The following is a 15316-nucleotide window of genomic DNA, read 5'->3' as shown; positions in this document are numbered from 1 at the left end:
TGTATAGACTGAAGTTTTCACACTTGAGCAGGTATCATCTATCGGAACACAGGTAATGCACATCCCCTTCCCTCCTCCGCCCCTCTCCCCACCCATGCCTGTGTGCACTGCTCTGAGATGGGAGCTTTTCCAGCCAATTTGGGACTAAATTTAAACCAAAATATGTGCCAGTGTTCTAGAACAAAAGGACGCCTGACTGAAAGTCAAGGGTGCAGGATGACTCACCCAACAAAAATACATGCCTGAATTCAAGGCACTAAGTTCTTCATAGGTGTGTGTGTGGGGGCGGGGGGGAGGGGAGGTGAATGGGGCTCTACATATGCATACACATGTCCTCTGACAGTCTGGAGGTCTCCTTGAGGGGAGCCTGAGAAGGACTGAAGAGGACTTGTTGCCCCCACATCTAATGCCCCTTTCTCGCCAGCCTGCCTCAAACCTCTGAGCGGTATTCACCAGGCGCTTTTGTCCTTTGTCCCCTGCAATGACATCATGTCACGTTGTCCTGCTGGGCCCACCCTCTTACATATTTCCTCTGCCATCTGGAATTCATACTCTCGTCTACAAAGTCTCTAGTGATGTTCTTTTACCTGTTTGTCCTTCTCCCCTGGAGACCTGGCTTTCTCCTGAGGACATCGCCCCTCTTGCAGCTTCCTGGGGCAACTCCTACTCAGCCCCCACTACTTAATTCGGTGCATGTGTGATAGAACCTAGGGCTCACACATGCTAAGCAAGTGCTCTACCACTGCCCTACATCCTTAGCTCTTGTTTTGGAGGTGGGGATTAGAGTCTCACTGTTACCCAGCTTGACTGCACTTTGTAGCCCAGGCAGGTCTTTACTATTTGATCCTCCTGCCTCTGTTTCCGAATAGCTGGGACTATGGGCTTCTGCTTAAGCCTTCTCTTTCTCTCCCTGGGCTGGGCAGTGGGGCAGGAGTCTCACTTCCTGGTCATTCTTGGTCCTTCCACACAGCAATGCTGGGTTTTAAGACTGCTGTTCTGCTTTGCTCAAGCCCTAGACCCGGCCCCTTCTCTTCCAGGATCCGCCCCAACATCCCTCCCTCACGCCTCACCCTTTTCCATTTCTCGGGAATTTCCCCCCTCAGCTCATACAATCTGTTCATTCTCTCCTAGGTTAAAGAAAATGAAGTAACTCTAAAGCACCCCAAAAACAGAGGCTGCTCTTCCCCCTGACTTCTTTCCGCACCACCCCCTTCCCTCCTCCTTCATCCCTCGGCCAGTTCCAGCCACATGAACCTGTCACTCCGTGGGAACTGCTCTTTCCCGGCCATGGTGATTTCCATAGACCTGTCCTGACCCAGCATCCCTCATCACTGCCCCAGCCTGTCTGCACTGCACCACACAGCTGAGTGATTTTTTTTTTGTGTGTGTGTATGTGTGAGTTGCTGTCTCCACCTGGCCCTAGGCATCCTTCTTAGTCCCCACTGGTTTCCTCCCTCTTACCTGCTCACCTGGCTTTCCCTCACAGCCCCGGCTCTGGATGCTGGAGTTCGTGCAGGTCTCCACCCTCCGCGAGCCTAACCCGTCCACAGACTCGACGCCTGTCTCCTGACACATCTGAAATGCATCATTCAGCTCAGACCCTTGCCCTTAAAACAAACTTTCTCATTTCAGTAAAGGGCAGACTCCCCTTGTCAGAACACTGGGAGTGACCTTTGACCTCCCCCCCACCATTCATCAACACTACCCTCTCCATCTCTTTCTCCTACCATCCTATGTAAATCACATATGTTTCCTCCGATTCTCCTCACTCGTGTTTTCTAGAAATTTTTTCCTTAGCACGTTTGCTTACTACCATGCCCCCACGAGGATGTGGCATGCCAAAGCATGCTGATTTGTTGCATGCATTGGTGGGGGGTGTATAGTAAGCAAGGGGTTGGGGAGAAGGCCATTTCTCAACAAATGGAACACGTCCATGGCAGGAAGTCAAGAGGGTAACCCTGTTAGGGAAACTGAGGCGGCTGGCAGAGATGAAGGTCAGAGAATGGCTGGCTGGACTACAGTGCTCTGGGGTGTATGTACATACAAGCAGGGCATACGGCTATAAGTTGCATTCAGGAATTTGGGCTCATGGGAACAGTAAACTGCCATGATTCTCCATGAGCCAGTGGTCAGGTCCCCTCAGTGTTTTCCTGGAGTAGCTGGTGTAGAGCAGAATGCCAGTGCACAGTTGGGTCATCAGCAGTGGAGGATGGGGGAAGATGGACCCTGTGGGCCATCCTGGGCACCTGGGTAGGGGCAGGACCAGAGAGGTTCCTTGGTCTCCTCAGCTCCTGTTCTATCCTGGGCTGCAACACAAGAGGTAAAGCCTGGCACCGAGCAGCATTGCCAAGGAAGCTGTCTTGCTTAAAACTGACCATTTGCTGAGGATAAAACTAGCATGAGGAATTAAAAAAAATCACAGTTCAGTTGGGTGGGCAACTCAGTGCCTGCCTAGAAGACCAAACCGTTCTCTAATGGGTGAGGCCCAGGCTCTGAGTGAGCACCTGACCTACAGCCACCCAGCTCTGATCCCCGCAGCCACATGCTTTGTGTATCCAGTGCCAGCTCTGTAGAGTCTACCAGGACAGAGAGGACCTGAGGAGAACCGTGGGACTGTGAAGAACCCACATGGGTCCCCGTTGGAGCAAAACAAAGATGCCAGCTCTCAGTAGCGTGGGAAGGACACAACTGATTTTCTTGTGTCCCAGGCCATGCGTCTCCCAACACCTAACCCCTCATCTTTTGCACATTAAAAATAGGAAACTAAGCGATCCTAGACAAACACAGTTTCTTTTACATTGCAAAACCTCCCTGTGATCACCCGAGGGGGTGGGGAGACAGCTCAGTTAGCAGAGTCCTTGCCTTGTCGACATGCAGCTGACCCACTCGGAAAGGCTGGCTGTGGTGGTCCGTGCCTGCAATCCCAGGGAGCCAGGAGGAAGAGAAAGCTAGGTAGCCCTTGGGGTTCTCTGACCAGCCAGCTGAGCCTACTTGGCGAGTTCCAGGTCAGTGTGAGACGCTCTCAAAAATAATAAGGTGGGTGGCTCCTTAAGACTGATCCTGAAGCTGACCTCTGGCCTCCACATACCCACCCACCCACCCACCCACCCACACCCCATTTGTATCCACAACACAAAGGCCCGTTTTCTTTGGGAATCATCTCTCACTGCCAAGGTTTAGGCGGCATAAACATGTTCTTACGTAAAAAGTCACAAAAGCACTAAGCTGGGGTAATAAGCAGATTTGAAGATGATGATTGTGTTTTGGGGATGAATCACTACTTGTCTGAACTGTGGGGAGGTCGAAGGTATTTTTAATTTAATGGATTAATCATGGATGTCTCAAGTTCTCGCTCCTGCCCGTGAAAGCAATGCAGGGACTTTGCAGGAAGTTATAAATCATGTCAGTGTTTGGGCCTCATCTCTGGAAGCCTGGGCTATGGGCAAGTTATACTAATAATTCGTGCGAGGTAGTATAGCTTCCTGGAAGGGTTTCCTTTAAGCGGCTAGGTCAGGCAGCCACGGAAGTGGGGGGATCCCAGAAGTTGGTGGTAGCCCAGTCTATGTATGGGATCCCAACTCTGCTACCAAACCACTGGAGAGCAGGATGGTTCTCGAGAGAAGCAACCTATATTTTGAATGGCCATTTTTTTCTGGGTCTTCATTTTCTCATCTGTATAATGGGCTGGAGGCCCTGCAAGGGGCCACTAGCTTTGATCATCAGTGTCTACCAACTATGACTAACTATGGCTTAAGATAAACCATAGCCTCCCCCAAGTCTGCCCCTCCTGCATCCCATGTATTTCCCTAACATCTCCCTGCCAGGCCGGGAAGGGACCAAACCAGACCTCCACCAGCACAGCTAGGCAGCTGAGCCAAACTCCACCCAAGCTGCTCAGGACCATCTTTCATATCCTCAAGTGAGGTGGATGGTGAAAAGAACAGGTCAGCATCATTACCCATGTTCCTCTCCTGCCTCCTGAGACTCTTTAGCGAGTCAGAAAGCCCTCTGAGAACCAGCAGGGTCTTCCTGGCCTCCTAATCTCCTGCACAAGAGCTCCCTCCTTCGGCACCACGCCATCTCTCCAGTCCCCACAAAAATCTTTGTTCCCTCCTTCTGGAGGATTCCTACCATGACCCAGTCCTCCTTCCTGGAAACCTGCACCATCAGGAGTCACTGAGTGTAAGGACTCACTGAGTCCCCTGGGGAACTGGCTGGCACCCAGCCATGTGTTCTACCAACTCCCATCTTGCTGAGGCCAATAGTCTTCCACTCACTGCTTTTTCCTCAGAGTCTCTTTCAATGGCTGGTTCCGACCTGCTCTGAGCTGTGCACTAGGCTTGGGGACAGAGGATGCAGAGCTCCAGAGGATGCAGGACTCCGGTCCTCTGTTTCCCCAAGTGTGCAGTCCAGAGAACCACAACAAAGGCCTGACAACTGCCTACTCTACCCCACATCCAGATTCTCTTAGGGAAGCTTCATGGCATCCCAGCGTTATCCCGAGTTGGCCCTGGGTGTTGTCAAGGTCTGTTTGTAGCTATTGATTATATGTTTGTGTGATGTAAGGGTAAGTCACCCAGTTCTCAGAGTCCCAGTGATCTTGTCTGTAAGATAGGGGTGGCACACAGTAGGTATTCAGTAAATGTCACTACTGTAATTATGGCTTTCAGAATGCCCTATTTTCCATGTCTTTCCACATAGATGCACCCTGGTTCCTTCCAAGTCTGACAGAACTTTAACTCCTGTAGTACTTTGAAAACTTCCTTTTTCTGGGGTCAGCAGGCCATTTTGTTGTATCCTTGGGAGACAATCGTATGATCTGCTTTAGAGGTGATCCCATGAGGGTGTAGAGTGCCACTCCAACTACCTTCATGAGCGCTAAGAGCTATATATAGAACTCTGTGGGACCAGGCCAGCCGTCCAGCAGGCCACACAACGAAGTCGGAAACAAGGGATCTGCTTCCCAGTGTACTCTCCCCACACTATCAACAGCCCTTCCTTTGGCTAGTTGAGAAGTCTTGAATCTCTCAACAATTAGGGCACGGATCTGTGCACCTCTCCTTCAGAAGGCTTTCCAGGCCAGGCGTAATAGTTCATCTTCATCATCAGCTTGACTATGAGACACACCTTGGCACACTAATAGAGATGTTATCATCGAGAAAACCTGAGGTGGGAAGACCCCCCTAACTATGCCTAGAATCACCCTATATGGTCGGGGGTCCTAGACTGAGTACAAAGGAGAAGGTAAGCTGAACACCACCATTCACCTCTCTTTCTGCTTTACGATTGTGATCGGCCACCTCACATTCGCACTGCCATGCTTTTTCCTCCGTGATGGAGACGCATCCTCAAACTGTGAGCCCAGATAGAACCCCCATCTCTTGAGTTCCTTTTCATCAGGCAGTTTGTCAATCAACGAGAGAAGTGGTTAAGACACTGGTAAGCAGCCCATTTCCCATCTTTGGAAACAGTCTAAGCCTAGAAATGCCCATGGTACTAGGACCTCACTCTTTTTTAAGATTATTTATTATGTATACAGTGTTCTGCTTGCGTGTTTGCCTGTAGGCCAGACAAGGGCACCAGATCTCATTATGGATTGTTGTGAGCCACCATGTGGTTGCTGGGAGTTGAACTCAGGACCTCTAGAAGAGTAGTCAGTGCTCTCAACCTCTGAGCCATCTATCCAGCCCCCCCATTTTTAAATCCATCCATACCATGAGCCCAGGCTTAGCCTTCCAGGTTCCCAGGGGCAGAAGGTCTCAGCACAGGGGCCTGCTATATTATATATGAAGGATGTGGAGGCTTTAGAGCCTCCTCCAGTGGTGGAGACATCTAGGAGGTTTTCAAGCTGTTGTGTAGGAGTCTCATCCTATTCTTGTTTGTCTTAGAGGAGATAAAGGGTACAGAAGCCCTAGCTCTCTCCTTGTGCCCTAGGCTCTTTAAGTTTTAAGATTTATTTCTATGTATGCGAGTGTACATCTGTGTGTGGGTATGTGAATGTGAGTGTAGGTAGCTGTGGAGGCCAGAAGAGGGCACTAGATCCTCTGGAGCTACAGATGGTTGTGAGCCACCAGATAGGAATGCTGGGAATTGAACTTACATCCTCTGAAAGATCAGGGAGCACTCTTGACTACTGACTCAACTCCCCAGTCCTGTTCCTTGGGCTCTTATCAAGTGAGGCTGGATGGAAGGCTTTGGGATACCAGGTAATTGTATTTCTGCAGCCTACCTGAGGAGCTGAGGGGTTATAACATAAAGTAGGGCTCTTTTGCAACTGAATATTCAAAGCACCATCAGCCTCTGGTCATCACTTTCCAGAGTCAAATGGTGACATTCTCTGTAGAGCACATGTTCTACCTGGACCAGTCCCTGCGAGGAGTGTCCCCTACTACCTGCCTGCTGCACAGAAGTCTAGTCCCCGATTGACTCCTAAATCTCTAGGTGAGTTCCTGTTGGGGTATAAATAACTAGGAACACATGGGTTATGATCGGTGAAACCCAGATACATATTTTTTTTTTAATGGGCAGAGTCTCATGTAGCCCAGGCTGGCCCCAAACTCATTATATAGTCAAGGATGCCCTTCAACATCTTTCTGATTCTCCTACCTCTACCTCCTGAATGCCACCCTCTCAGTTTGTGGGGTGCTGGGGACCAAACCAGGGTTTTGTACATGCTAGGTGAACACTCTACCAACTGAGCTAAGTTTCCAGCTAGAACTCCAGACTTCAAAGGTACAGCCCAGCTTGAGGGAAATTCTAATAAGATACTACGTGGACATGCACAAATATAAAAATCCCATGGACACTCTGTCAAGGTAAACACAGGGCGAGCTAAAGATGCCCAGTCATCCCTAAATGGCTTGCCACTCACCCTGGCTCCTCCAGGTCAGTGAAGGTGAGTCTCATGATGTCATCATTCGTGACATCTCGCTCACTTTCTCCTGGGAGAAGTCCCAATCACCAGCTGTCACAGAGGATCTGGGAGCTGAATTGCCTCACTATTCCCAGATACCTGAGTGCCTGTACCAGGCCTGATCAGAGACAGCTGGGCTTGGTGGGATGATGCTAATCCCTCTGATATGATGGTCCAGGATAGGACTTCAGGGAGACTGGAGCTTGTTTTGATGGTGGGTGGGGCCCAGCTGAGATGGCAAGCAGTGTGATATAGAGGTAGCTAACTCCAAAATGGCCCCAGACAGTAAGTGATTTTCCTTAGAAGCCACCCATAAAGTGGGTGACAGCATATCCACTTAAGAGTCCATGCACAGTGCTCATCCAGGGCTGGCTACAAATGTACTCAGACTCCGGCTTGGAAAACTGCTGGTGGGGGAGGAGGGTGGTCAGGAGGTCTTCCTGGCCTTTAAGATGGCCGGTAATGTCTGGACCCGAGCCAGTGAAAAACCCTCCAAACGTGCCCATTCTCACCGGCAGAGACGAGGCTCATGGAGCCCTGTGGGGAAGGGCTGCTGAGAGAAACAGTGCCATCTAGATGCACAGCGATGTGGTGTCACGTCACCTGGAAGAGCAGTGGTGACTTGGACACAGGTTCTGTAATTGCTAGATCCGGAGATCAAGGTATTAGGTTGCCTGGGGGCCATGCCTGCCCCGTACTTCCCAGTGGCCACTGGGGCCTCAGCAGCCCTGGCGACTTGCCTGCATGACTCATCCCCAAGCTCCCTCCCCTAGCATTTGGATCCCTTTCACCGGAGGTAGCCTTGGGTAAACCAGACCCAGCACTTTCTAGTCCACTCCCTTTATTACAGCAGATGGGCTGTTTATGTCTTTAACAAGACAAAATGCAAGAGAGAATGAGGCTTGCTCGGAGCAGCAGCATGGAGGGTGCTTTGAGGGGACAGCATGCACGGAGCCATTTACTAACCATTCACCTGCAGGACGTGGGTCTGGAACAGCTGCTCGTGGCCCAGGGCGTGGCAGGTGTAGTTGCCCATGTGGATTGTGGTCACCTTGGTGATATACAGGGACTCATCCTCTCCAAAGTCCTGTGGGCAAAAGAATGACGATGAGATTCACTTCCGTTGAGCAGACTGGACAGCTGGTGAGTGAGTTTTCCAGGAAAAACATCTCCCTCCCTGGTGCCTCCTCCTCCACGTGGCTGTGACCTTTCCTACTCTGCAATCAAATTCCCTGTAGCTCCTGGGAACGCTGGCTTGTTTCACAGGAATCTTGCTCACCTGGTGGAAGGCTTGATTCCCGAGGGAGGGCCTTGTTGAGAGCAAAGATGGACAAACTTTCTTAAAGGGCTAGATGGTAGATATTTCAGCCTCCAGAGTCTTCCGCTTTTTGTCAAAACTCCTTGGCTCTGCCATGACAGCAAGACAATAGCCAGGATGATATGCGTGTGAATGAGTGTGGCTGTGTTTGATGGCATCCATGGACTCTAGCTTGCTTAACCATGATTTGAATTCCATCTAGATCCCCAAGTGAGTATAGGCAGCTTATGGGATCAGAGTCACCCAAGGTAAGAGGGACAGAAGCGGTGGGAATATGGGACAAACCAAAACAAGGCAGGGACCTGAGAGAGAAACAGAAGGGCCCATTCCCAGGGTTTCCACAGGGAGTGACCCAGTGTGGCTCGACTTAGTGGTCCTTGCAGCCTCCTAGCATGGCTCTTCCTGAGTCAGGACACAGAGAAGGGGTCCAACGAACACAGGGCACCAGCAACTCTCTGGTCAGCTGTATTCTTTCTTACAGAGCTGTTCATGAAGCTGGGCCCTTCCAGGCACCTGCTGCCGACAAGTTAGGGCCCAAGATTTCTTAGTTGTCTATGGAAATCCCTCAGTAGGTCTGGCTTTTGCTACCAGACATCTCCAAGGATGTGGGGCTTGGCACTATTGAGACCTTGAAGGCCTCAGCTTATGGGTAAGAAAAATGGCTGCCCAGGGTTTTTTGTTGGAGACATGGGGACACCTGGCATAGATACCCAGGAGACCCAGAACCGGCTGCAGCTCTGCCATTGACCAAAAGCCCTGTAGTCCCCACCTATAAGCTGTGGATAAAACATGTGCCCTGGCTGCCTAATGGGGGCATTGGGGACCCAGCAAAAGAATGCATGGAAAGCCAAGTGTAGGGGTACATGCCTGCAAATCCCAGCACTTGGGGGTGGAGGCAGGAGGATGAGGAATTCTTGTGAGCTTGAGGCTAACCTGGGCTATATGAGAAAATGTCCTAGTTTACTCTCTTTTGCCGCTATAAAACACTTACCAAAACCAACTCGGGGAGGAAAGGGCTTACTGTAGCTCACAGGCTATAATCCATCATCGGGGAACCCAGGGCAGGAGCTCGAGACAGGACCAGAAGCAGAGACCATGGCTTACTCAGCCATCTTCCCAAGAGTACCGCCACCTGCAGTGGTTTGGCCTTTCCTACATCAATCACTAATCAAGGAAAGGCCCCACAGACTTGCCTACAGGTCCATCACATGGAGCCAATTCCTCAGCTGAGGGTCTCTCTTCTCAGGTGACTCTAGTTTGTGTCAAGTTGGCAAAAACTAAGGAGCACAGACTCTGTCCAAACTAAACCAAACCAAATCAAACCAAACAAACCAGACCAAACCAAACAACCAAACCAACCAAACCAACCAAACCAAATAATACCCAAGAAAAAGGAATGCACATAAAGATGTTTTCTGGGATGGGATGCACGGTGCACACTTGGGGCACTGTTTTTCCTGAGAGTAACACCGAGCTCTCTCTCCTGTCTTCTCTGAGTTCCTTTGTCCACAGAGGCACTGTGGTGGAAGAACTTAAGGCCACCAGCTACCATGCACAGGATGTCTGAGCAGCTTCGGGGGCCACTCCTTAGTGCCCTGTTCCTGCCCCTGCAGCAATGGCACTCTCCCTTGCTCACACCCCCAGGGCCTGATCACAGCCACATGAGTCCTTTAAAGATGTTGTTGGGGGCTGGGGATGTGGCTCAGTTGGTAGAGTGCTGGCCTGGTATGCACAGAGCCTGAGTTTGATGCCTAGAGCACACAAGCAGGGTGTGACGGTACACACCTGTAATCCCAGCATGTAAGAGGTCGGAGTTGGGAGGATCAAGAGTTCAAGGTCACCCTAAGCTAGGTAGTGCATTCAAGGCCAGTCTGGGCTACATGAGCTCATATTTCAAAGGGGTGGGGGAGATGCTTTTGGGCTAAATTAGCCCAATGAAGGATGAGAGAAAGGCACGAAGCTGTGGCAGGAAGGTTGATAGTGAGCATGGCTGCTGCTTTCAGTATTAGTCAAAAAATGGCCCGCCATGCGCTCATCTTAAAGCAGTCTGGAACCCTGCACCTGACTGTGAAAAATCACTTTGCTGAAAAGAGCCCGTCCCTGCCCTTCCGTGGAAGCCTCAGTAATAAAAGCACACAGCACATAGCTGACTTAGCCTGTGTCATAGCAGAGCCGTAAGGGCTCACCCCTGAGTTGCTGATGAGAAATTAATGGCTGGTCAATGCTGGGATGACATTCTGTCTAAGCTGTTTCCTGTGTTGAGAAGAATAGGTTTTGCTTGGAGTCCAGTGGTGGGATGGCAGGCCTCTGAAAGATGGCTAGGAAGCCGGAGCAGCCGTGCGTGCGTGCGTGCGTGCGTGCGTGCGTGCGGCACGCACTGGGGGACATGCAGCTCATCCTTACGGGGGACGGGAGTAGGGAGGGAAGCCCAGTGCTCCACACGGTCAGATCCAGGCAGACTGCAACCCAAAGTGCAGAACCAGAGCAAATTGCTGGGAGTCGAGTGCATGGTCATTTGACTTTTTCTTGACTCTGCACACCCTAGCCCTGTTAGCGTCCTTGAGGGTAACCTCAGGCTCCTGTGGCTCCTTCCTCTTGTCCCCACCTTGTCAGGGTTGCTAGTTGCCTGGGTCACAGCACAGGTGAGGTGGCTGTTTGAAGTCAAACCCCCAGGGGTCACCTGAGAGTGGTATCCCATTAGCATTGGCACACAGGGTTCAAGAGGTTACTTGTGTCAGAATCTAATATGTGGCTAGCTCTTCCTGACGGCCAGTGTTCTATATCTAGAGATTCAACAAACCAGAGGAGAAAAATCATCAGAAAAAAAAAAAATGGTGCCTGTGCAGACTTTCTTCTTGTCAACAGCCCTGGAGAGTAGAACAAAGTAACTATTTACGCAGCATCTATATCATGTTACACCATATACATTATGTAGAGATGGTTTAGGGGAGCGTATGCAAATGCTGTGTCATTTTATACAAAGGACTTGAACATCTCCAGATTTACATCACCTTGTTTTATCCCCTGGGGAAAAAAAAATAAACCACACATAACAGACACCCGGTCCCATGGGGTGAGTTGGTAGAATCTATTTGAAACTATCTGATTTCTTTTACCATCTCTATCCTGACAGCCTGTATCCAGCCTCTATGGTCTCATCTGGGGAGCAGGGACTCCCCCACCTTTGTTCCCACGCAGCCTGCTCACCCACATAGCGTCCCACAGAACAGCTTCTTCAAGCAAACGCCAGATGGCGCACATCCTCACTCAGCCCTGCGATGATGGTGCCAGCGCTGGCCCAGCCTCAGCGATCTCCTTCCACTCTGCCCTGTCCCAGCTGCTCACCCTGGCTTCCCACTGCTTATGAGACCTTTTCACTTGCTGTCCTCCTCCTTGGAGGCTGCAGTCTATCTCTATCTTCCCCAAGGGTGCTCACCTCTCATCTGACCTCCACCCCAAGGCGCCTGCCTCCCTCTCTTTGTGTTACTGCGTCCACCACTGGTGAAACACACTAGACTTGAGCACCATGAGGGGAGGGGATGCTTGGACTCTGTGGTCACTGCTGTTTCCCTAGAGCAGAGTCCAGCCCTTCATATTCAGGGGTATTTATTGGATGGGTAGTAAGCCACCGAGTGAGGCGTTCTGCTGGGGTAGAGTCCTGCTCTGATTCTTTGGTATGAAAATCTGGGTGTCCACCTCCTGCCTTCATATCTGATCAAGTATTGATTAGCCATGCAAGGTAAAACCATGGGAGTGGTCACCACAAAGTGGCTGGGAGAATGGCAAAGGGTTGGTCCCAAGGATTCATGTATATGTGTGTATGTGTGTGTGTGTGCGCGTGTGTGTGTGTGTGTGTGTGTGTGTGTGTGTGTGTGTGTGTGCAGGTGCGTGTGCACATGTGTGCAAGTGCATGTTGGGGCAAGAGGTTAACACTGGTGTCATTCCTCAGGTGCCACCACTTTTATGTTTTTAAAGAGAGGGTCTCTTTATTGTCCCGGAGTTTGCTGATGTGGATGTGCTAGCTGGCCAGGGAGTCTCAGGGATCCTCCTGTCTCTGCCTCCCCGGTGCTGGGATTACAAAGTGCACCACCACACTCAGCTTTTCCCCCATGGGTTCTGGGGGTTGAACATAGGTCCTCATCAATCTTAGGCACTTTACTGACTGAGTCACCTACCCAGGTCTGGTCTCATCTTGTTCCCACTTCCTGTCTATTTCTTCCCTATCCTGTATCCCTCCAAGGGAGTCTGTTCTTTTGCATCCTTCAGGTCAGGGCATCTGGGATGGACTGAAGGTTTAGCTCAAGGCAGCAGCAGATAGAAATGTCCTTGTACACAGCCCCAAACTGTTGACATACACCCCTGAAAGAGTCTTCTAGCCTCTGCCTGCTTCTCTTGTCTCTCAAGTATATGTCCTTGTTCCTTGTGAGTGGAGCATGCCTCCAGGGAATGAGTCCTGGGAAGAGCTGCACCAGCCCCTGGGGACAAGGGAGCCAGCCAGATACTGTACAGCTCTTCTCTTAAGTACAGAGCACATCACCGCCTGTGGTGTCAGCTCAGGGAGAGCCTGCCTCTGTAATAAATAAAATAATCTCTCTAGGCTAAAACAATAGACATCATATAATTACAGAACGAAATGCATATTGTTTTCTGGATATGAATACTGGCTGCAGAAATCAAATTACCTCATTGGATGTGAGAGAATTACTTTAAACATTGATTTATAAGAAGCTACATAAAACTAAGCCTGCAATCTTTCCTCCTCTGAATGCTTCCTGAGATGTGTCTGAATACTGCTATCAATGCTTGATTGCATCTCTGTAATTGTTTTTTTATGGATAGCTTTTTCCCTCTGATACATAGAAATGTATTAGCAAAATCAAAGTTCCTTCCAGAAATAAACAGATGCCAGATTAGGCTATTCTTTGTATGGGTGCACATCCATTTTTTGGGAAGGAGACAATTTTACTTAAAGACACGATGTTTGTCTATTAAAAAGCGATTTTCTAAGTATTTGCCCTTATTAAAGAAAGTAATTAGATGAGACTCCAGTATTAAACAGTAGTTAAGCAGAGGGGAGGTGGGGTACGCCTCCATAGTGACACACGAGAGTCAGGAATAAGTAATGTCACAATGAGCCACCAAGGCAGAATGTTTGGTGACTCAGCGTTAAACAGAAGGACTCCAGGGTGATACTAGAGTTCAGCTCAACCATACTGTCAAAGTCACAAGCTGAAGCTCAGTTTGGAGGCATTTATCCAGAACTTCCCAACTCTGCTTTTTCAAGAAACATTGCTAGGGGGCTGGAGAGATGGCTCAGTGGTTAAGAGCACTGGCTGCTCCTCCAGGGGATCCCGGTTTAAGTCCCAGCACCTACATGGCAGCCCACAGTTCTGTAACTCCAGTTCCAGGGAACCTGACACTCTCTTCTGGCCTCCTACATGCACATGGTACATGAATCTACATGGTGCATGTGTATACATGCAGACAAGACGTGGACACACAAAACAGACAAACCAACCCAGGGACACCCCTGGCTCTCTTTGGGTGAGAGGGTGTAAACCGGGGTCTCTGGCTTGACTCTAGTCCATAATACTGTCACTCACCCTGGTATCTTGCCTACGCAGTCAGACAGTGTGGTCCCTATACTGAGTGACATCTAGCAGCCCATACATCTAGTAGCCAGTACTCAGAGACATTGGAATCACATGTTTGGTATCCAGACCAAATGGGGTCCCCATGCATGCACTGGTAAATATACAGCATCCACACAAACACATGTATTGAATATGAGAAAGTGCGTGTGTGTGCACCCACCCACCGATCCAACCTGCCAGTTCTCTATAGCTGACCACTCATGTTGGGGGTCCTGTGCTGCCTTATTCTTTCAAGCTCCTTCAAGAACAGATGTGGCATTCTGCAGGGACCTGCCCAGCCTGTCCTCTTGCTCAAGATCTTTTTGTATTAAGGATATTGCAGCGACATTCTGGGTGGCCACTGAAGCCTGAAGAGAGTAGCCATGCAGGTGTAGACATCCCAGGCTGAGGCTGTCTTGCCTACTTCAGGTTCAAGGCCAGGAGAGGGGGTCAGAGGCACATGAGAAGGCACGGTAAGGAAAGCTCCCAGCTTCTTCAAGACCTGGGGGTGGGGGGCATGTGTGGTCACTGGATGGCTTGGGTGACTATTGGCTTGTGGGGGTCAGTCTCTCCCCTCATGACTGTGAGCCTCAAAGGAGGTATCCCACATTCATCCACTACCGTGTCATCACCCGTGGGTCACATAATGAACTCAGGTATGATGGCTACCTGGATGGAGACATGTCACTTTGGATGCTGTTCCTTATGGCTTATGCCTGCAAAGGAAGGGCATCAAAATATACTGTCACTCAAAGACACTGCTAGCTTTGTAGCAAGGTGGTCCCTAAGCCCCCAGAATGTCCTGTTTCATTGGAGTCTTTGTTTATGTGGGATCTTCAGGCCATGTGGGATCTGTCCTGCCACCTGAGGGGTTGCAGGCTAAAGGTCATCCACAGGGCGGGTTGTGAGGAGGCTCCAGAAAGATCTCTGGACACCAAGGACTGGCACACTCAGTGTGACCGCCATATGCTGATAATGGAAAACGACACATCTGTGGCTTCGCTGGGATGGGTCCCAGGAGGCACTTTGCTTGGGACTCCCTGGATTCTGCTGATGTCTCCTGATTTTTCTCCTGCATTTTCCCTGTTGGAAACCGTCACCTGTGAGGCCAACAGTCTCCAGTGGGTTCTGTGAGTCCTCCCAGCAAATCACTGACCCTGAGACTGGTTTGGGAGCCCTAGGATTATGAAGTGTGTGTGTGTGTGTGTGTGTGTGTGTGTGTGTGTGTGTGTGTGTATGTGCACATGTCTGTAGTACTTTAACTTCACTGTTGGTACAAAACTCACACAAGAGGTTCTGGCCCAGTTGCCTGGGTTCTGGGATGCCATATTGGGGAGGCATATGCAAGCGTCTGGGTGCACACGTGGACCTGGCCCCCGCCGCTGGAGGCTCATATCAGGATTGTTGCTCTGAGCATCGAGCTTGCTTATTCTCAGAGAGCAGACAGCACTC

The 15316-nt window shown here is 50.2% G+C and overlaps 1 protein-coding gene across 1 annotated transcript in view; it reads right to left on the bottom strand.

The window, feature by feature from the left end:
* Fstl4 (follistatin like 4) overlaps window positions 1-15316 on the bottom strand; it is a 416197-nt gene that overhangs the window by 34410 nt on the left and 366471 nt on the right. The window contains exon 8 of the mRNA XM_028855681.1: window positions 7880-8000. Within this exon, the coding sequence (XP_028711514.1) occupies window positions 7880-8000 (121 nt within the window). The remainder of the gene's footprint in view (window positions 1-7879; window positions 8001-15316) is intronic.

This window comes from Peromyscus leucopus, chromosome 8b (assembly GCF_004664715.2).
Source record: "Peromyscus leucopus breed LL Stock chromosome 8b, UCI_PerLeu_2.1, whole genome shotgun sequence".
Lineage (NCBI taxonomy): Eukaryota > Metazoa > Chordata > Mammalia > Rodentia > Cricetidae > Peromyscus > Peromyscus leucopus.
This window is presented reverse-complemented; position numbering and strand designations above follow the sequence as displayed.